The sequence below is a fragment of the Cyrtonyx montezumae genome, unplaced genomic scaffold (genome assembly GCF_038088225.1).
Source record: "Cyrtonyx montezumae isolate F1298 unplaced genomic scaffold, pur_monq_1.0 scaffold_44, whole genome shotgun sequence".
In the NCBI taxonomy this organism is placed as follows: Eukaryota; Metazoa; Chordata; class Aves; order Galliformes; family Odontophoridae; genus Cyrtonyx; species Cyrtonyx montezumae.
Window position 1 is genome coordinate 819,013 of NW_027072050.1, and position 22,908 is coordinate 841,920.

The following is a 22,908-nucleotide window of genomic DNA, read 5'->3' on the forward strand; positions in this document are numbered from 1 at the left end:
ATTAAGGCTGTTAATTCAGCATCATTAAAAACGTACTCGGCTCAAAGCAGGAGGAGTTGCATTGACCTCAGTAAGATGGTTCACATGTAGTTCAGTCAGGCAAGTGCTTACATGGCTTGTTGAATCAAGCCATTAAATGAGAGCTGCTTTGCAATGGGTTCATTTTATTGGCTGAGCAAGCTCATCACATGAGCCTCATTCATTCTCCAGAGGGCCAACAGGTGTTTGCTCACCCACCTTGCTGACAGTGCCACCTGAATGCCTCCCTGCACCTCACTGCAGCCACAGAAACAATTTGCTAAGAAAAACCTGTATGCAACACCTATTATATAGTGTGGCTTAGCTCTTCCTTAAATAGTAACAGAAAAGAACAGTACAAAACAATGGTTTCACTTCCTCAACACACAAGAGCATCTTATTGAAAAAACTAAAATAAAAAATAAACATCACCACAATATAAACCCCCCAAATAATGATGAAATGGGAAGAAAGAAGAGTTAGCAAAACGCCCTGTGGACTTCAGAGTCTCTTATTAACAATGTTTGAAAAAAAAAAAAAAAAAAGAAGCTTCTCTGGTGAATCACAATGTGCTGCTCCTCTCTGCTGACAGGGCACTGCCCACCACCTACCTTGGCATTCAGCAGACCATGCCAGCTGCCCCATCTGCAGTCCCAGAGGAGCACAGAGCCAGGAGGGCAGTCCGTGGGCACAGGGATATGCTCTCCCTGCAGGTGGCAGAGACTCTAATGGGAGAAACTGGGGTTAAAAAAGCCAAATTCCCGTTGGAACCACGTTGGAAAGTTCCATCTCAGAGGCCTGCAAAACATGAACTACTGAAGAAACAGTCACAAGGTCCCAATGAAAAGCCGTGACAAGCTGTAATGTGCCATCTCAATTACAAGGAAGAGGGGAAGTGTTTGGTTTTGTTTGTGGTTTTTTTTTTTGGCTCATCAATATGATGAGCTTTCTCATGTCCCAAACCATATTCAGGTAGTTTCCAAGTCTGCTGTTTTGTGTGTGTGTGGAATCTACTGATCCAGACTGAAAAACCAAACCAACAGAATGGGGATGCACAGTTCTTAAGTCCTGGAGCCTTCAACACTGCCTGAAACAAGAGCTGGCCTGGGGGGGTCCAGAGAGACGCCTGCAAGATGGTGTTTGTAGCAGCCTTGCAAGCAGGGGGCTCACGTCTGCTATGTGCTGCCGGCGTTCTGCCCGTCACGCTCATCACTGGGACCTGAAACAGAAAGGAGCTGTCACACACTTTGTTCCTTGACTCACACTGAGACCCCACTGGAGAAGCCCATGCTGCCTCACAGGTAACATTTCAATGACAGATGAGAGTGTAAGCTTCCCTCCCCTCAGTTTACATTTCCTCTGCTGATTAAGTTCCACGCACTGCAGAATGTTATGCTCTTGACCAATCTGGCTTTGGGATCCCAGGAGCACCCAGAGCCTACAAGCTCTGTTTCCCTCCTCTCTAAGCTCACACATTTTTTCCCCTTCATACCAAATTCTGCTTTATAACTGTTTCTTCTGCAGTGAACCAGCATGGAATGCTGATCTTGGAAAAAGGGACTACTAGTCCATAGGAAAATGAAGTACAGATGGCCCAAAGTCAGGAGAAGGAAGCCTTCCACAAACCACTAAGCAGTGCTCCTTTAAGCTATGCCCTCTTTTCATACAACGAAGAGTTCTAGTCTTCCCATTCCTCTTTGGGAGCCTCCTGCTTTGCAGACAGCACTCCACCCAGCAATCAGTGGTGACATTTGGCTCCTGGTGGTTTATGGCATGTCTCTCTTGCTTACCACTTCCCACTGATCCTGAAGGTGCAAGGACGTCATCATCGCTGTCCTCCTCATTTGACTGTGTTACTTCTGGCTCTGGTGCTACATTCTTGACCTCCTGCTCTTGTTCCACTCTGCTCCTCAAAGCCAAGATCCGGTGGTGCAATGCAGCATACAGCTGCCCTGTGTCTTTAGAGCTCGCCTGTGGTTTTCAGTATTCAGAAACAAGAAAAGAAGTGCAAGGACTTACAACAGAATCATGCATTATTCAATACACCACAGTAAGGCCAAATTTCAGTTTTCACAGTAAGTCCTACTCCTCAGTTTTGTCACATAGCTTTCCCATATGTTCTTTTCCTCTCAAAAGCAGATGGGCACTTTACAGCTTTATGATTTTAGAGTTGTCAAAGTACTCTGTGAACATTATTATCTATTTGAGAGAATTTCCTTCTGTGTACGATGAAGCTCAGTTTTCACATCAGTGAATTCCTTCCCATAACTGCTATCACCATCACCCCAAGCTAGCTCGAATTTAGCGAGAAGGTTACTTTATTTCATCACACATTGCTCCCACACTCCCCAACTTGTAATTTACATCTATCACATCCACAACTGCAAAAACATACTTCAATTGCAATATAAGCAGTGCCTACTTGAGTAGGGATACCATGGTGTAAATGACAACTGTACTCACTGATATAAGAAAGACTTTAACCCCCTGGTCCTCTGTATCCATGGCGGTGATCCGGATGCTCTTCTCACTGGCTTTGTCAATCTGCATCTGAGCCCAGAGCTTGGTGTTTAGGATTAACCTGAGGCTCCCCTGAGTCCTCATCACTAATGCAAACAGATGAGATGTGTTAGGTGGAAAAAGGCAACTGGGAGCTCAGTGCAGCCAGGATGGCCTTCTGGGGGAGCAAGGCTGTGGCAAACACTTAGGTCTCACACAAAGATTATCAAGGGAATCTCATCAATATCCTTCATCCATCTCAGCAGTCACAAAGATTATTGGGCCAAATGTCTTTAGACATGTCCTAAGTCTCATACATGAGCTCAAAGTTCAGTGGACAGATCTGAGTTGATGATCCCAGGTTAATGCACATTCCTGCCAGCCTGAACCACCATGCACCATTCAGAAAGACCCTCCCCCTAAAGGCATTCAGTCTCAAAGAACAGAAAGCTCACATCTGAATACTGCCATGAATTTCCTAGTCAAATAGTTAGCTTGGTAAGCAGAGATCACTTTCAGCAGAAAAAAGTAAGCAAGCAGAATGCATTTGTAACAACAGGAAGACAGGAAAACCTTCCTTGGACTAAATGGTCATAAAACAAGAGAAAAGGTCCAAACTTCATTCTGAGCTGCTAAAACAAAGACACTACTGTGTGTCATTGAAGCATTCCTATGGAACAATGCAGCTATCACCCAGTAACTCACTTCCCTGGTTTCTCTTACCCAGTCGAGACTGTAACGTCCCATCATCCGTTGAAGCCATGTCATTGAGTCTCAGAAGCCCTCGACCTCTTTCCACCCAAGACTGAGAGTTTTTATCAAACACAAACAGCTTGCACTGTATCTGTAACAGAAAACACCTCTGTGGCACAGTGGCTAATTGGTTTTGACCAAATAGATGGCTAAATATGAAATATAAAACTGCTTCAATCTAATTTCATACTGGGAATTTGAACTGTTCATAAGACATGTCATTGTGTCTTTTGCAATAGATCTCAAATTATGCTGATATGGTAAGGTTTTTATTAAGTGAAGGTAGATATTCTTAAAGAATGCTCCCTTCTTCTTGCCCTGCTCCCATCTTGCTACTGTTATATATTATAACTTATGTGGTCTGAGAAAACAGACATTCTTGTACAAAGCTATCATAAGTTGAACTGATATACAGCAAACGTGCTTAAAATCTGACTAGACTGCCCAAATGCTGAGATTCATTTGGAAGGAAGAAATGAAGAACTGAGTATGGATCCAACAATAAATATCCCAAACCTGCACTGTAACACAGGAAAGCATGTCAGAGATGGAAAAGGTGGCTGAGCAGTTGGGAATGGGGTGGTGTGCATTCCCTGGACACTCAGTCATCCCCACAAACTCACAGATCCTCTGCACTAGTTTCTTACCTGTAAAACATTGCTTTCTGCTTCCTCCCCAGTAATCACTTCAACCTTTGCAAGCAAACACTTCCTTGCTGTTGCTTTTGTATAGGCTGCTGCAGACTCTGCCAGGGACTCTGAAATATTATTAGCTGAACAACATTTTGAAAGTTTATTTTGAGAACAATATATTATGCAGTGCTTCTAAGGGTCTCACAGGCATATCCAAATTCAGAGAAAATCACAGAAGATGGCAACAGAACTGTAAAGAGTCCCAGAAGTCTGGAATCTAGCAAACAGTTCTCAGTTCTAACACCACATTTGGTGCACCTACACAACACGCATCTGATTCAACTGTTCAGTTACTAGAAGTACAATGGGGTTTTGTTAAAAATAGTTTGCCTCATTTCTGCTATGCTGTGTAGGTCCAAAGTATCTGCTCTGCTCATACTTGCTGCTTTCATTGCTGAACACATTGCTGCAGAAAACCAATGAAAGAGAGCACAGCCTGTATATTATACATTAAAGACAAAGAATCTATAGCATCCAATATGTCAACCCCCACCCCAAAAGGCTCTCTCCCTGGTTAGATTCAACAATTATAGCAACCTTAAAAAAAAAAACCCAAACAACTGAGGCTTAACTACCATTCCTAAAACATTGCTTTGGTTTTTACCTTTCTCTGGTGTGGCTTCCTGAGAAGATGATTCTGACCCAGACTCTGTAGCTGCATTCTCCTTATTACTCTCTGTGCTACCTTCGTTTGATTTTGGAGGACTCTATCACAAAAACAGAGGAGAAAAGCATAAACTAATCTTAGTTTTGTAAAAGACTAGTGACAAACTACTGCGGGATGGCACTATTTATAAAATACACACAAGAAGAACCCCACTGACAACACTGCTTTAAACATTAAGAGCTACACTACTACCCCAGGCCAAGGAATTGGATGGAGCCTGACCTAGAAAACAACTCAAATTGTTTTCTCTCCAACTGAAACCAAAGTTCAACCCTTGCTTTGAGGTTCTGTTCAAAGAAAGCAAACCAATTTTCATTCTACTTGAGACACACTGAGCTCAACCTCTCCCTGCTCAAATGGTGAGAGCCATGAATGAACAGCGTGAAGTGCTTTCCTTTTGCAGCAGCATAACAAAGAAGCAAAACAATAAAGCACTACAAATTACACCTGAGGTCTGAAAACAGTTGAGCTAAGAACTCCTGCTGGATGGGAAATCCTATCTTTTGAGGAGCCATGTAACTGAATTTTTGTCTGTTTGGAGGAGAGTTAACATCTTCATTTTTTTTATACTGAAGAAGGCATTGCAAAGAAGCAAGCTGTGATATATTTGAAGCGCTTGGATTTAAGAACCATATGCACCACAGAGAAGATGGGACATCTCCTTACACTGGTGCTGCTTGGCAGGGAAATCAGGGACAGCACTGCAGCTACAGACAGCAGCTCATGATAACACCTCCAGATTTCAATCAGTTACCAACACAGAAAACAGTGAAAAGAATCTGCACTCCAGTGAGAGATGTAACTACAAGTCCTCACGTTTCCTGAGTGAGAACCCATAGCAGAAGCTGCACAGAAGATGGCAACGTTTCACAAGCAGTGGATACTCACTAGGACTCGCTCACTCATGTTCTGTCCAAAAACAAACTTGTTGCTCGATGCATCTGCACTGTTTGTAGAGTTCTCTATACTGGAGGGGAAAAAAAAATTCTGTAAGTCAATCAAATGCATGTATCCTCTACTGATAAAATTATTCTGAAAGTGAGCAGAGCAAACTACTACACGTTCTCAGGTCAATCTTCAGAGACAGTCAGGGGAAAGAGCTGAAAGAAAGACCTGCAGTGTCACGACTGTGGCAGGGGCAGCAGGGATGAGTAATGTCTTTCATTAGATGAGCTGCAATATTACAGCTTTCTCAAGAAGTCTCAGTACCAAGTCTCAGCTGTTAAATCTCCCTCACAGAAAGAGCAACCTCCCCACTTGATATTTTTATCAGTGGATTTTAAATTCTGCTTAAGAAGGGCAACAGAAAGGTCTCTTCCCCCCAATCAATAACTGCTTTTTATCTGTGTTATCTGCCTGCCCTCCTGCCTTGCCATCTTAAATAGGTTTTACTGGAATAGGTTCTGATTTCAAAACTTTGTTGGCTTAAACAAAAAAAAGGTAAACTCAAATGTTTCTGGCAACTGACTTCCTATAAGTAAATCTTCCCTAGTGAAGACTAACTCAAGATATGCCAGAGGAGGTTATGCAGGTTGAAAGATACAGATAGTTAAAAGTCACATATTAGAAACTGTCTCCACTTTAAAAGAATTCTGTTTCTGGTCAGACACTGGCATGGCATGCACAGTTACTCAATGTTCTCTACCTGCCCAGCATGTCTTTATGAAAACTTCAACCAGGACTAAACTGCAAAGCAAGTTCCTCACACCTGCTTTGTGATGATAGTCACATAGGAGAACAACAGCATCTTAAAAACTCAAAAACAGAGGCAAGGCAAGAACACACCAATGCTTTTGTACAGATATTGCACGGCCTGAAGCAATCTTCATCTCAGGTTCTCCCAGGAGAAAAGACGGGGAGCTCTAACACACTGTGCCCTTCCCTGGACTCTTCAAGTAATTACATCAACTGACAACTCTGTACAAGAACAAATTCTGCCCTTCATAACACTACTTGATTTTCTGACCACTACAGAGCCAACACTGTCACAAAGCAACACCAACATCAAGGTGTTTTATCCTAAGTGATGACTGTCAGTTCAGATGATTGTCAGTACAGCCTATTGCTGTACACAGAAAATCTACATACTTTCTCTTGGCTGACTCAGTTCATGCATACCTCCACCAAATCTCTTTTGACACACTGACTTATCAGAAAGTCTTCCAAAGACCTTCTGCCCAGACACATGGACCCTTCTGCATTACTCTGAAGAGCTCAGCATCATGAACAAGCCATTCTTCTTTGCACTCTTCTCTCCCATATTGCACTCACAGATGCAACCATTCCAAGTAACTCTTAAGCAACCAGCATACCTACAGAGATTTAAGAGCATCAAAGACAACACACCCTGAGAAAACAACTTTTCTTTGATACTTTTGCTATGTATGTATGTATACACACACACAGAGCAACTGGCAGTACTATTACCTGTAACATTCCACGCATAACAAGAAGGCTCTCAAAGTTACTACACAAGTACTGTAGGCACACAAAGGCTGTCAGGCCTAAACACTTCAGTGATGGCTTAAAGTCTGTTGCACGCTCTTAGGGAAGTCCACACCACTGATCAGTACATTTTCAAGTATTTTAAGGGAATAAACAAGGCTCTATATTTGCCATTGCACAAGGTTTGGGAAAAAGACGGCTGGAAAAAAAACCAAAAAACTAATGAGGCAATCCTTAGATCTTCCAATCACAGATCTAATTGCAGATCTAACTGCAGAAACAAGTAGGAAGAAAACATCCTGGAGGCTCCCATAAGGAGAGACATCCAATGTGCACAGCTGAGATCATGTTATGAACACATCAACAGAAGGAGCTGTTCTGTGTAATCACAATCAACAGAACAGAAACGAATTACAAACAAAAATAATCCATTAAAAAAATCTGAGGTTTGCTACCACCGTTATTCAGAAGCCTGGGTTTCCACTGACCCAGTTAAGCCCTGCATCCAAAAAAGAGCAAAAACACACAACTGAACACAAAATGAGTAACTATCCTATAGGATTCCCTGTAGTCTCACCTGGAACTGATGTACTGTAGGAAATAGTTTGTTGCAGAAGGTGTGTCTGATGTTGGAAGGCCAGCATTCTGCACATCAGCAGTTTCATCACTTTCATCTCCTAGCTACAAAAATAATATTTATTATGACAACTTTAACTATAAACCACAATTTTCAGCTCTTTATTTCCCCCTAGGAAAGAGCTCTTCCACAAAGACTTCTAACCATAAGATAAGATAAGCCTGTGTACCGCTACTATACTTTTTCTTCTATTATGCTAGGAAAACTGTACAAACCTGTATTACAAGGAGATCCAACCCAAGTACTTCATGCTCAGGTCTGAGCTCATTCTGCCCTGATTTTCTTGTCTTACCTTTTCTGTGAAATCTTGGTTGCATTGGAGCATCTTAGCAGCGCAACGCAACTTCATTATGAAAATACTGTACTGTGCTGATCTTCAGATACCATGACTGCAGTAGATGTTACTACTTACAGCAATAATGTGAGTTTATTAAATAACTGGAAGTCCAGTTTTGAAACAGCACATAGCTGCTGGCTTAGCACACATCACAGTGGTTTTAAATCCATTAAATAATGGTTTTGAAAAACTTAACAGCATACCTACAAATGATAAAGTCCACTATGTTTTATCCTCACATAAATACATCAACTCAATCAAGATAATGTATGTATTTACCTTCACTCTATCTCTTAAGTTTTGCCCGAATACAAATGCTTGCTGTGCATTTAGCTCCGTCTTCTCACCACTGTCATCATCTGAAGTACTGTTGGACTCTTTTTTCTGACATTCTCCTGCCTGAAGAAAGAAATTGAAAACCTGAGCCTGATTAATGATTAAAACTGTTCTCTTCAAGCAAAAAAAAAAAAAAAAAGGAAGAATGCTGTGATAGGGCAAGCGACAGCCATTTGCCCTAACAAGCCAGTCACACCTTCAGAGCTACAAGGCAAGTTTTACATTTGGAAAAAACCTGGTTTTACTCAATCTTTTTCAAGGAATCACATAAGACATTCACAGTTAAGGGATTTCTAAACACCATTTGGTCCAAAACAGCTCAAAGCAGTATCCACTTCAAAGTCATCCTCTGCTGGCTGCCTAGGACCTTGTACAGCAAGTTTAAATACAAATCTCAGGATGGCAATGGCCAGTTTCAATGTCTGAATGCTCTCACCCTACCACATAATTGGAACCCCCTTCCCCATGCCTGCTGCCTCCAAATTTTATTTTATTTTTTAATGGGCACTTACAACTCTCATCCTGTTTTGCTACAACCTCACACTACACAGTTGAGAAAATTTCATCTTTTACCCAAGCAGAACACAACCAGCTTTTCATCCTGTCAGATACTACATGCCTCAGTCAATAATCTCCTTGGTGGTTTGTAAGCATTCTGCTCATACCAGCATCCCCTAGCTACATGCATGCCACTCCTGATACAGCCCACCAAGCAGCAAGAAGGGAATTATCCCTTTTCTTCACCTAATGACTACAGTCTTAGTGAAGCAGCTCAGCACATTCTTTGTAATAAGGTATGTATCACTCATTCATACTTGAGTATCACTGTTTCATAGGATACTATAGTTCTTGAGCCTTTTGTAGTGCTGAAGGTCTTTATCTGCACTTCTGTATTTGTGCAACTGCATGGGAATCACCTTCTCCTTCTCCCATTTTCCAATTGTACAGCTCTAGAGCTTTTGGTTTACATTAGAGGACCCAACAGTATTCATGCAAAAAATTTCAAATGCTGACACTATCAGAAAAGTAGGAAGTTTGAGCATGTCTTCATGAAAGAAATATAGCTACACAAAAATAATTAAGAGGATACTAGCTGATCTGCTGGCAAGAATGCCCAGGGGAAGAGTCTTGCTGGGGAAAACCATCACTTGTTTCCCTGGATGGGAGGTCTTCCTTTTTCTCTTTCTCCAAAATAAATGCCACTAACCTTAAAGTTCATGTTACCAACAGGATCTGCTAATAAGCTCTGCACTTACTAACTTGTATCAACAACATTTCTGTAACAGCCAGATCTCTAAACCTTTGTCTGTACAGCTGTTTTGTAACCAATCTTTTATCCTTATGATGCATGAGTCCAACTCACCTAGATGAAGGGCTTTGTTCACTTCTGATTCATTTTTCCCAGTCTGGTTTTCTTACCTGCTGAGATCCCTCAATGGCCCCACGTTCCAACATACTGACCATTTACCCCCACCTGACTGTTGACTGCTGTCTCAAAAACTCAATAAGATTCACTCCACCTTGCCAAGTTCTTCACACAAACATGAGATAGTGCCAACCTCTGCCAGAGGTGTTCCTTTGGGGTTTTTACAATCAGCCATTCATCAGATTTCAAACCAGACCGATACCTTTGAAGCTCAACAGTTCAGCCATCTTCAATCCACATTAAAATTCCACCCAACAAGTACATCTCTCTGGTCTGGTTTTAAAGATAACACTGGAAAAAAGTCTGTCTAAGGTATCTGAATTCATCAAGTTTTTGCTACACTTCTTGATGTAGCAAATAAAAGCATACTACTGGTACAGTACAAAACCTACTATTACTTCTGAAGTACATAATACAGATAGGTAAGAGAATCATTACTGATGGAACCGCACTTACATTCATAGGTTCTATTCAGAAAATATTTGAGTTCTGATAAATTGACTGTCCTTTAAATCCTTCTCCAACTCACCTTCTCTTCTGAGTCAGAGCTCTTCAGCGTTGCACTAGTTAGTGATTCTGATGTCGCTGCAGAATCTGGTGAGATATTTACACCATTGGTCCCACTGCTCAGCACTGCAACAAGAAACAAGAAGCCGACATTACTTTTCTAGACATTCAGAGTATCTTAAAGGAAGTAACAGTTCCCTATTGCAAATGGCGTGCTGTTTTGTTTTAAATACACGAAACACAGCAATGGCAGCTACTCAGTTGCAGGACAGGTTTGTGATGCAGAGGCATGAAGACAGCAATTCAGGAACTCTCTCTGCAGTAACAAAATTCCATGTGCATAAAACAGGTCAGCAAAACGTCAGTCCATAGAAATACTGCATGGGCTTCAACACATATAGCTGCAAACAAGTAAACCCCTCCAAATCTAGTACTTCAGGGCTCCTCTTTGGGCTGATCTAGCTACACACGAATTAACTCCTACTGTAAATCTGTACTCCAGTATTAAGTCTTCTGTAGAATCCATCGTGCCCAATTCTATTAGCTATATTAGCTTCCATAATACATTAAACAACCAACATGAGCAAGCTAACAATGCACAGCCCATCTCAGATCCACCACTTCAGAATGTTTCTCAGCCTGTTGGCATCTGCAGATGATGGAGGTGTTACACATCACTTCACAGTTAGTGCAACTCTACCATAGAAGCAGTAGCTTATTATTTAACAGCCAGTGCTGTCACTTGACATTGCAAATCCATACTCCTAGAAGTTAGTTTCATTTCAAAATTCAAGCAATGGACTACGAAGTTCAGGGCCTGGCAATGCCAGATTATCACCCACACAAAAACTGAAGGCTTGGTTGTGTTACCTTTTATGTAACACAGACACACTTAACATATAAGACGTTTCTTTTCAGAAAGAAGAAACCTAGAAAAACAGAGGGGGCTGCTGAGCAAAATCAGAGAGCTGCACAGAACATATTTAGTATTTTTGTTCTTCTGTTGTATTCCAGAAACCAAAAGCATTATTTACCCATCTGTGAGAAAGCTTTTGGCTGTGGTGCCTGCAGGACTGCAGGACGGAGCACACTTCGCTGCTGTTCCTTCGGTTTCTGGCTTGGGAGACCTGCAAGTGGAAAAGTTTTTTTTCAATAACTACAAAGAGATTAACTACAAAGAGATTAAGTTGAAAAAAATACATAATTTTCTCTATAAGTGCTTCCAACAAAACATGGAATGGAACACTTAATTTAAAAAAAGCTTTCAACCTCCTTCTTCCCCGTGCCTCATCCCACCTAGAAGAAAGAGTTAGTCCTACACAGAGAAGAAAACCCTTTTCTTTCCGGTTTCTGAATATATTCTCTAGCTTACCCAGAAGAGTAGACAGAGATTTTATGGTACTGACCCGGAAATAAAAGCTGAAAATGTATGAAAACAAACCAGACTTATCTATTCACTAAGTATTACCTGCTATATTTTCCAAGTCTCCCGTTCCCCCTTCAATTAAGTCACTTCCAGGTTAATTTTTTCATTCTTCATATGATTAAGTGCATGGACAGCACAATAAATTAGCATGTTATTTCATTTAACAACCTTTTCAGGTTTTTACTTAACTTGGCCTCTCCAGTTTGCTGTAGGAAGACAAAGAGCTCTACAACCCTTTAACTCAGCTCAGATTAGAAAAAAAGGCACACAACATAAAACAGCCTAAAAATTTATCTTGATATCAACTCTAGAAGGCTATGGCAATTTCAAAAAAAATTCAGATTTCTTCAATAATAAGAAAGACAAAAAACAAAAAAAAAAATCAAATTTAGGCCTTAATCCATTAAGATACTGCAACAAAAGCTACCTGTAAAAATTATAATATTTGTAACTAGCTCTGTTTCAGGCCTCCCATCCCCAGAAGTTGCATTTGCTATTTTATGTTCAAGCATTCATACATCAGCTTTTTATAAGAACATTTGATCTATGTATTTTGATTTACTACACTTCCTGAGAACATATACATACCATATACATTACAAATATTTACTTCCACTACCAAAATCAGTTTTCTATCCTTGAATTCCCATAGCTGTTGTATTTATGTCCTTACTATACTAGCAAGGTCTAAGCTGAGTAAGTTGAAGCTCAGAGTACAGCCACATAGCAGAACAGCTGTCACAGAATGGCCTGGGTAGGAAGAGACCTCAAGGATCATGAATCTCTAACCACCCCTGCCACACACAGGGCCACCAACCTCCCTATTTAATACTAGACCAGGCTGCCCAGGCCCCATCCAATCTGGCCTTGAACACGTCTAGGGACAGGGCATCACAACCTCTCCAGGCAGCCCATTCCAGCACCTCACCACTCTCATCATAAAGAACTTCCCCTGACATCCAACCTAAATCTTCCTTCTCTCAACTTAAAACTATATTCTCTTGTCCTGCTGTTATCTACCCTTTCAAAGGGTTTACTCCCTTCCTGTTTATAGACACCCATTTTAAGTACTGAAAGGCTGGCTCATGTTAAGTTTTTCATCCATCAGGACCCCCATGTCCTTCTCTGCAGGGCTGCTCTCAAGGACCACTCCTTCCAGTGTCTATAGATGCCTGGGATTCCTCAGACCCAAGTGCAAAACCTTGCACTTTGCTGTGTTGAACCTCATTAGGTTCAGCTGGGCCCACCTTTCAAGTCTGTTGAGGTCCCTCTCTGTCATAAAGAAAACTACAACTGTGCTATATTCAAAGACCAGAGAAAGGAAAGGAAGAGGCAGGCATGCTAACAGATACGAACTTTTTCAGCACTCCTGAAGTAAACCTTTTGTGCCAGTTTGATACTAAAGGAACAAAGTTCACACAACCAAGGACTACAAGTGAGACAAAGCATGGTAAGCAGAGGCATTTCAGAAATGCATGATCGATCCAAGTCAAAGCTCCAATGTGTTTATGCACAGGTTTTGCCACATTCCAATTACAATGTGTCTGAAGACTCCAAAATACATCAAAAAAATGCCGGAACTACTATGGTTTCATCCTACTTCTGCAGAAAACATTGAACTTACCTGCACTAGGAGCTTGACCATGAATAAGGATCGGTGGTTTTAGCCGGAATCCACTACTCTTCTCCTCTAGAAGCAAAATACAGAATTATAAAGACAGATGTAAAATACAACAGGTACAGCCTACTTTTAAGACAGTCTTGAAGTGCTCATGCTTTTCCCTTGTAACAAGCCACAAGTCTTATAAATATGCAAAGTCATAATGAGATTTCCAAACAAGATCCCCTCCTCCAGGTGAAGCTGGCATCCCCAGCAATCATCACAATACACGTATGTTAAGAAAGAAACAAGTTGTTCAAGGATAAATACTCAAAATTGGTTTTCAGAAGAAATACAAAACAGCATTATCACAAGTGCAATGGAGTTCCTCCTAAAAGAGATTTAAGTAAGAATCTTAACAAAAAGAATGACAATCAAAAGCATGACAGATGCTAACAAGCACAAACTGTTAAATATCACAAGCTAAGTAAGAATAGTTTAATTTCATGCCTTAATCGCATTAGCTGCCAACTTATGACTTCATAGTCTCAAGGTAAAAAAAACTTCAAAAAGTCCAACTGTAGGAATTAAGGCATTTAGATAAAATACCTGCATTTGAAAAAAAAATCAAAACCTCAACTATTACAAAATCAATTCCACCCCAAAACATGAAAGATATAATCGTTAAATGCTATCTTTAAGAGGTATAGCAGCTGTGCACAGAATTAGACAACCATCTCAGCACCCCACTGCACTTCATTATCCTCAACCAATGTACCAGATGAAAACAGTGGCACCAATACAAGCAGATGGAACAGGTGTGATCACAATAAGCAGCAGTGTGAACACAGGGTTCAGAAGTCACAGTTCAAAGTCACAGCCATAGGCTATGGATGATTTAACTTTGCCATCAAAGAAAAAGAACCTTGGGTCAAAAAAAATGACACATCCCTGAAGTTTTTATCTTGAGATTAACAGATGGGAATAGAATCATGTTGCACTCCACCACTTCCAAAGCATTTATGGAGTTTTGATACTTGCTGTTAACTCCAGCAAGCACGAGAAAAAGCAATGAAGCAAGTAAGATAAAAAGTTGGAAGACCAAAAGCGCTCTTCCATGCTCCTCATAGGCCTTGGTTTAGGAAGTGTCAGAGTATTCTGAATTGTGATACTCAGCAGTTTGCTGAGGAAAAATAAGGGAAAAAACAAGAAAACTCACCCGGTTCTGAGTCAGAATTGCCTGCAGAAGGTTCACAGAAGCTTGATGGCATAAAGACATTGTTCTTTGTTACTGTTGTCAAGTAAAAAAAAAAAATAAAGAGAAGCTGGGTATATCGTTCTTGATTATAAGCTCCCTTTCCAAACTTACTGAGATGCAAATCAAACAGTTTTTCTGGTCAATTGCTTTACTTTGGTTTTTGTTTTGTCTCTTTCTACACTAGAATAACATTACAGCTACAAAAATAAGCAGTTCCTCACAACTTAGTTCCTCCAGAAATACAAACTTCAGAAGGGAAGACAGTGTGACAGCGTTCCTAGTTTGAATTGTACCCTGAATTAGAAATTAAGAGGTAGAATATTAAATACAATTACACACAATACTTCAGAAAGCCTTTCCTTTCAGCTGTATTTGCAATATCCAATAAATAGTGAAAATTACCACCTGGGCTCTTCAAAAGGCTTAAGACTGACAGCATAGCATTCATAAACAGGTAGATAACTAGCAAACACTAACTGCTTCATTTTAACAAACCTTGTCAATCACCCAGTCTACTTGAGCCCTAACTTTGTGGGCAATTCTAATGATCCCTTAATAACAACTGCATACCAAGTAAGAAATACATTAATACCAGCTGTAACTAACTGATCAGATGCATCCGTTCAAAGTCATAGGCTTCAAATGTTCCTTTCTGAGATAATCTGAGATGTGAAAGAAGAAATAACAGCCAACTGCTGAAGCGGATCTCAAAGATCTTCTATCACAGCACAACCTACAGGACCTGGAAACAGAACCCAAGCTGATAATCCATGAGTGGAAAGAATTTCCAAGTCATGACTGCTCTGTGCCATCGCTTTCTCTCATATGGGTCCTCTCCAGAAAGAAATAGGAAGGAGATCTGGTTACTTGGGATACAAAGAAGGCTGATGTACTCAGACTTCTCTGCCTCGGTCTTCACCAGCACATGTTCTAGCCACAGTACACAGTCCACAGAAGGCAAAGGCATGGACTGGGAGAACAAAGAACTACCTTCTGTTGGACAAAAATCAAGATTTGAGACCATCCAAGGAATGTGAATGTATTCAGGTTCATAGGACCTGATGATATGCACCCAAGTGCCCTGAGTTTTCTGGCAGATGAAGATGCTGAGCCACTCTCCATTCTGTTTGAGAAGCTGAGGCAGTCCAGGGAAGTTCCAAGTGTCTGGGAAGGAGGAAACATAATCCCTGCTTTCAGAAAGGTAAAAAAGGAAGTCCTAGAAAACTACTGGCCTGTGTCCAGCAAGATGGTGAAGCAGATTCTCCTTCCATGTTAAAGCACATGGAAAACAACATGACTGATGACAGCCAACATGGCCACTGCAGTTGTCAGGCAAGATTTGCCCTCAGCAAAGCCAGCAATAACTGGACCACAGTACTTGTGGATAAAAGCAAGAAATGTCATCTACCTCTCATCCACACACAACATCCTGGTGTCTAAAGTAGAAAGACACTGCCTTAACAGATGGGCTGCATGGCAGATAAGGATCTGGATGGATGGTCACTCCAGAAACCTCACAGAGGCTTTCCAGTATCTAAAGGGCCCTGCAGGAAAGCTGGGTGGGACTCTCTCAGCTATCATCATGACAGGATAAGAGTAATGGTTTTAAACGTAAAAAAAAAAAGTCGTTTAGATAAGATGTTAGGAAGAAATTATTCACTTAGAGCTTGGTGAGGCTCAGGCTTCCCAGAGAAGCTAGGGATGCCCCATCCTTGGAGATGCTCATGGCCAGGATGGATGAGGTTTTGGGCAACCTGATCTAGGGGAAGTTGCCCCAGCCCATGGCAGTGAGGTTGTAACTTTAGAGGTCCCTTCCAATTCAAATCTTATATGATTATATAATTCTCCAAGTCAGCAGTTACTTCAATGTGCTGCGTTAAATATGCCTTAGACAAAGAAAGAAGTCCACAAGCTCTTAGAAAGCCTCTACATCCCAAATGTGAAATTGCCATCTACAAAAAATAATGATCTTCTGAAAAGGAGTAATGCCATCTCACCAACAGAACCAGGAGTCACTAAACACCTCACAGCAACTGCGAGGTCTGCTCATGAGCAGGACTGCACAACAGCAGTTTCAAAGGCTGGACAGACTTTTATATCAAGTTCTCCTTGGCTATTTAAGGGCATGCCTTCACGAGGCAGCGTACCAGATTTCCATGCACATGTTTACAGTGGTATATTTTTAAACTTGGGACACTTTCCATCATTTCTTAAACTCCTTGTAAGACTGAGCCAAACTGTAAAAACCCCACAAACCTGAAACAGTGTGTCCACAGAGGAACCATGCCAAATCACAGTCATCAGTAATGCACAACAGCAAAGTTCAAAGCACTTTGGTAAAGATTTTTTTTACACTGTTAGCCCAGACAAAACAGAACAAGAAAAATCAACAGTCCATGAAAGAAATTCATCTCTCACAGCTGCAGAACAACACAAGCCCAGGCTGTATCTGGGTAATACATCTTAAGTTTCAAGTTAGAGCCAGTCATCACTTCACTCATAGCTGTCCAATCTACTGGCTTGCTTGGGCCATACTGAGTGAAGTATGCTGCCCTGGGCAGCATGTGTAGGAGTCATTACTGTTGGAGCACTGTATTTACTTCCATGGACATGACAGCAGACTTCACAGACACTCATACACCCTGCTAGAGCTGTCAAGCACATGATTAATGACTTTAATGATTGCCAATACTTATTGGCTACATCTTCCAATGTCAGCATCTTTTTAGAGTTTGAGCCTTCCACCTAAGCTGGTCAATCAGTGCTTCTAGGTGATTCAGCACAAAATTAAAATGCACTTGCAATACATGGCAGCATCTCCTCAAAAGAGAGGCACAAGAGGCTAATTGTCACCTGTCTGGTCACTACAAGCCAAGAAAGACTCCTGAGTTGACAACAGAAGACAAACTAATTTTAGCTAATTACAAATAAGGTTATGAAAGTGGTAATTCTAAAATTTACTAAGATCTCTAGGGCTAATCAGCTAGACAAACACTGTCATCTGAGTAGCAAGTCTCATCATTCAATCAGGTAGAGTGCCCTGAAGTGTCTAGTCAAGGAACAAGTGATCCCTAAATCAACCTCAGAGGCAAGCTGCTGCATTCCTGCTTCTGCAGTGCACAAAACGATCACCAGAATAAGCCCATGTGCTTTTGTGACATATACTGAAGATGTGCTTCAAGTCCAAGGGCCACAGCCTCTCGCTGATGGGTTGCAACTAAGAAGTCATAAGTCATTTCAAGTGCTTTCACAACAGGATGCCAACCCACCTTCACAAGCATTTTCCTGTGAAGGAGAGCAAGCTGAAGGCCACTGGTAGGTGGCTAACTGGGTCAAAATGAAAACTGAAATCAAACCTTACCTACCAAACAGCATGAGACAGTTAAAAGAAGATGATTAGGAATTACACAGCTATGAGACAACTTATGATACAACTGTGCAATGGTCAGGCATTACAACTGAGCCTCACACAATAAAGCACAAAGTATCAGGTCAACATAAAAACATCACTCCCCAAAAGAGTCTTAACAAATCTCATGTTATACCAACACCACGTCAGTACCATAGCAGCAGCTACTTCTAACCTACCTCTAAAAATGCATAAAATAGTAGCTATGTAAAAGATGTTGAAGTGGTTTCTCTATCAAAGTATGAAGAAGTAGGCTGCTTCTGTAGTGAGCAGTACATTTGCAAATGCTTCTGAGTATTTATCACTACAGAAACAGAGACTTGAGAGGAATGAGACAGTTCACAAGTTCTAAACAGTAAACAAGGGATATCAACTTTTAAGTTACACTCTGAGTAACACAATGAAATGAGGTTGCATTCATAGACAGAACATTGAGGCAGAACACACATATAGCAGATTCTGGGAGCCCGACAGAAGAAAATAGCACCTTTGAAACTTTCTACAGCTAGAACATGACCTAAACTGTTTCACAAAGCAAGTCATGAAAGAATAGGAAAAAGAGTGAAGAATCTTAGGAGATTAGGGAAATGGCCCTTGGAAGAAAGAGAGGGGAAAACTTCTCAGTGGTGTAGGGAAGCATTCTGAAATGGAAGAAAAATAAACTCAGCTTTAAAAGCTGGTATGGAACAATGCTCAGCATGAAAATAGCAGAGAAGGTCAAATTCCACAGGTCAAGAAGACCTAAGCTTGGATCTGCTCACAGAAGAGGCAAGAGCTGTTTGAACTGACCAGGGATGACAAACAATACACAAAAAGAGGTGAGTACACGGAAACATTGGTAGATGTAACACTTAAGTATAAAAATAAACAGAAAAGCAAAAAGAAAAGTTTGCAAGGAACAAGCAAAGAACAGTCTTTTTCCACCTCTTGCTGGGGAATTGGAGGAAGTGATTAGGGCTTTCTTGTCATCTCATCTTGAATGAGGTTGAATTTATCATCTATTTATCACTATCAGCTCTCTTTGCTTTTAAGAAGCTATGGAATAAGCTTGCTTAAGCACATTGAAAAAAAAAGAAACTCAGAGGTGTCATACTAAATGATGTGGCATTTACCTTCTGTATTTAAGTTTTACTTGTTTTTGGTCTCCCATGTTCACTTCTTGCCTTTAATTCCACCTTTTCTCTTTTTATAGTCATAGTCTGCCTTAAGATTAAAATACGATTCAGAGTTCACTTAAATACATCTGTGTATCCTCCCCACCCCCCTCAAAGAAAGAGATAGAGGCTTAGAAAGTAAAAGATGTTCCTGTAAATAAAATCACTGAATATTATTAACAATACTTAAAGCCTAACCGTATCTGTCACTTCTTGAAAACCACATACACTGGAAAAGAACAAGAGAAACAGGGAAGAAAGGAACAGTCCAAGAACACCAGGCAAGATGCTGAACACCAACACAGCTGCTGAGAAGTAATGCAGAATTCTTAGAATATCCAGTACTCAACCACACAAAGAAATCGTCTTCCTCCTTAAAAAATGCTGCCCTTACACAAAATATCTTTTGAGATTCTAATCTCTAAATCTCATAAGAAAAAGGCACCATAGACTAAAACTGGTAACGATGACAGGGAAGCTAGAATTATAAGGTCCAATAAGGAAGCTCCTCCAGATCTATACACAATCTGTTCTTCTAACAGAAAAATCTGTAGACAATAAAAACTATTGGTTTTGTGCAGTGTTCTTTTAAGAATGATGAGAACATGTAGTAGCCACACTCGGCCCTCGCAAAGTACTCAATTAACTGGACTGCACCTTGAAAACAGCTCAACTGCACATAAAAAACCTCAAAATCCTTCCTGTGATAGCACTAGTAATACAAAATGAGAACGCACTAGTCCAGAGCCTAACAGCAACTGTATTAAAAAATATCTATAGCCACCTGTATCTTTACAATTAAAAGACAAGAGTATGCCTTTTAATTACACTGAACATACTGTCGGTTAGAGGAATTATTTTTAATATTCCCTCTTTCACTGTTTTCCCATCTACCTTCCCAGCCAAGATGACTAATGAAGGACTGAAGTCCCTAGGCCTTCCTTAAGCACCACAGTATCCCAGTTTAAGCAACCCTCAACTGGATATTTTTTGTGGAGAGAGAAGGAATAAATTTGAGAAAGTTTTTCATGGATGAACACAGGTATCACACGAGACCACTCTGGTGTATATGAATTACAAGAATCGATCTGTGCCCTTTATAGTTACTTGCATCTCTTGCATGTGCTGCATGAGAGCACTGTTGAAATGCACTGAATTCTCTCCACTTGAGGAGGAAAGGGAGAATAGGAACTGATGAAGGGAACTCAAGCACAAGCTGAGATTAAGTTTTGCCTGGCAGCACAGTAACTAAGGAAGATACAGCATTTATGTAAACTTTCTAAGAGGTGATCTCATTGCTGGTAAAGTCCTCCACTGAACAGCATAAAATTAGAAGCTCAAACTATGATGCATGTGAATAAATACATTCAAGTTTGTGCATAAAAATCCTTTGGGCTTGATTACATTTGCCATCACAGACCATAAGGAAACCAGAGTACACGGCTGCTGCGGTCATCCAAGGTAAAGCAAAGCAGGCAGTAATAAGACTGGTGATGTGGCTGAGAGAAGCAGAAATAGGAAACCCACCTCTCATACAGCAATACTGTAAAAACATTTACCTGACTGAGAAGGAGGGAACTGCGTTAAGGATGAAGTTCTCTCACGCTTTACAGGTGGACAGTAGTTCCCATCCTCCCGATCAGATTCTGTAGAAAAAAATAGGGAAAACATTGAATCCCAAAATGACACCTAACTGTTTTTAAGTTCACAATCAAATTTCTTACCATCTCCATCTTCTGGACTCGATCCATCTGCTGATCTCTGAAATCAGAGGACAGGGACAATAAATCAGATACTAAAAACTACAGACATTTGAAGGTACTTAGAAATGCTTTAACCAAAGATTTCCTTTACTGTCAACAACATACATTCAAGGAAAAACACTGATTCCCACATATGCATGTGGAATTTCATCTATGCATGACAAACAACATTAATTCAGAACATTTACGAGAGATACATAAAAATTAAAAACCAAGCATTAATATTCTAAGCAGAGACTACGCAGTGATCATCAGTTATGTACTGAAAATGATAATTTTAAAATTAGCTTTGACCAAACCCAAACTGCTCACCCTGAAGATGTTATTTGGGAGTTCATACCAAAGCATTTTTTTCTAATTAATGTAGCTGATATCGGTTCCCTCAACAAAACACTTGTGCTGGAGAGACATTCTTCAAAACACCCTATGATGCTTTGATAGGAATTAGCAATGGACATTCCCACAGAAAACCAGAAGGAAAAATAGGCAGCATCACAGGCCGCCTGTTACCACAATATTAGATATTTGAAGAAAGTTATCAAATCCTACGAGGATTTCTGTATCAGTTCCCCTATTTGCCTAGCTCATGTCATTTTCCCTCCTCCTGCAGATCCACCCATGACAGGCTCCATGTGCTGCAGGTGACTGGAGCAGCACCACCACATTTTTATTACAACTCCTATCCACATACTTTCACTTTCATCTATGCAATACAGCTTTGTTTCAAGTTAAAAAGAAGAGTATAGCAACTTCACCAGCATCCCAGTCACAAGTCTTTGACATCTCAGTGAGGAATTAAAAGCTATTTGCTGTTTTAGGAATAGTTTTCCCATAGATTTGGGCCCCACACTACCAGTGAGACAGTGAGGCCCTGGAACACCTCCAGAGAAGGACAGCAAAACTGGTGAGGGGTCTGGAGCACAGGGCTATGAGGAGTGGCTGAGGGAGCTGGGATTGTTCAGTGTGGAGAAGAGGAGGCTCAGGGGAGAGCTCAGTGCGCTCTACAACTTCCTGGAGGGAGGCTGTGGTGAGGAGGATTTGGCCTCTTCTCCCAGGCAGCAAACAGGACCCAAGGAAATGGCCACAAGTGTACCGGGGAGGTTTAGATCAGACACAAGAAAAAACGTTCACTCAGCGAGTGGTCATGTACTGGGATGTCCTGCACAGGGAGGTGAGGGAGTCACCATCCCTGGCAATGTTCAAGAGGCATCTGGGTGAGGATACGGTTTAGCAGCTTATAGTAGCAATGGGAATGGGTGGAAGGTTGGACTCTATGATCCTGTAGGCCCTTTCCAACCTTGTGATTCTATGATTCCAACACTCCTCTGTCAGTCCAATGCAGTAATACTGTGTTTTGTGATCCAGACCATCCCCACATAAGTCAAAGTAATCCACATTACTGAAATAAGGCTTTATTAGGCATACCTGTTGTCAATAAACACTACTTCCCTGAAAGATAAAGCTAAAATTCCACAATATCATCTTCCAGCACTCAGTATTCAAAGTCAGAAAAAAGTTTTTATACAGAAAGAACAATCAGATACACCAGCAATCTGCATCAAACTGCAGATCCGTACATGCGAAGCTCCTCTAAAATCAAGACTCTTCCCCTGAATTCCAAAACCTTCCAAAACTGTTAAATGATACCCAAGGATTGAAAATATAGTATGCAATGCTCCCCAGAAAAGACAACCCCATACAGCACAAACTGTACACGTTATTTTATTAACCAGTGCAAGCACAAATAGACATGCTGACACTTTAGTGTAAAAGCAGCATCAGCATCCCAAACCAACCCTGTAGCCTCTGGCAGAACAGCTGCTGCACAGGTAAGGCCCTTCCCACTGTCTCAAATGTATTTTCTTCCCTAGTGAGCTCAGCAAGTAGATCACTCTGTGTGCTACCTCCCATCCTTACCAAATGATTACTACCTGGAAAATTAAGGGCAGTTTGCTAATAACTCCAACCAGAAAAAGAAACA

At 40.9% G+C, this 22,908-nt stretch overlaps 1 protein-coding gene across 7 annotated transcripts in view; it reads right to left on the minus strand.

Moving 5' to 3' along the window:
• RANBP3 (RAN binding protein 3) overlaps positions 1 to 22,908 on the minus strand; it is a 40,734-nt gene continuing 17,826 nt past the window's right edge. For 2 of the 7 annotated variants that reach the window (XM_065747382.1, XM_065747379.1), the window contains 15 exons: positions 20,889 to 20,925; positions 20,724 to 20,810; positions 14,563 to 14,634; positions 13,368 to 13,433; positions 11,352 to 11,444; positions 10,340 to 10,443; positions 8,328 to 8,447; positions 7,652 to 7,755; positions 5,518 to 5,596; positions 4,567 to 4,669; positions 3,918 to 4,042; positions 3,241 to 3,361; positions 2,482 to 2,624; positions 1,809 to 1,989; positions 1 to 1,237 (listed from right to left, as the gene is read on the minus strand). In XM_065747382.1, coding sequence (XP_065603454.1) covers positions 1,194 to 1,237; positions 1,809 to 1,989; positions 2,482 to 2,624; positions 3,241 to 3,361; positions 3,918 to 4,042; positions 4,567 to 4,669; positions 5,518 to 5,596; positions 7,652 to 7,755; positions 8,328 to 8,447; positions 10,340 to 10,443; positions 11,352 to 11,444; positions 13,368 to 13,433; positions 14,563 to 14,634; positions 20,724 to 20,810; positions 20,889 to 20,925 — 1,479 coding nt within the window. In that variant the 3' untranslated portion in view covers positions 1 to 1,193. The remainder of the gene's footprint in view (positions 1,238 to 1,808; positions 1,990 to 2,481; positions 2,625 to 3,240; positions 3,362 to 3,917; positions 4,043 to 4,566; positions 4,670 to 5,517; positions 5,597 to 7,651; positions 7,756 to 8,327; positions 8,448 to 10,339; positions 10,444 to 11,351; positions 11,445 to 13,367; positions 13,434 to 14,562; positions 14,635 to 20,723; positions 20,811 to 20,888; positions 20,926 to 22,908) is intronic. The other 5 variants (XM_065747385.1, XM_065747384.1, XM_065747383.1 and 2 more) reach the window with 3 other exon arrangements.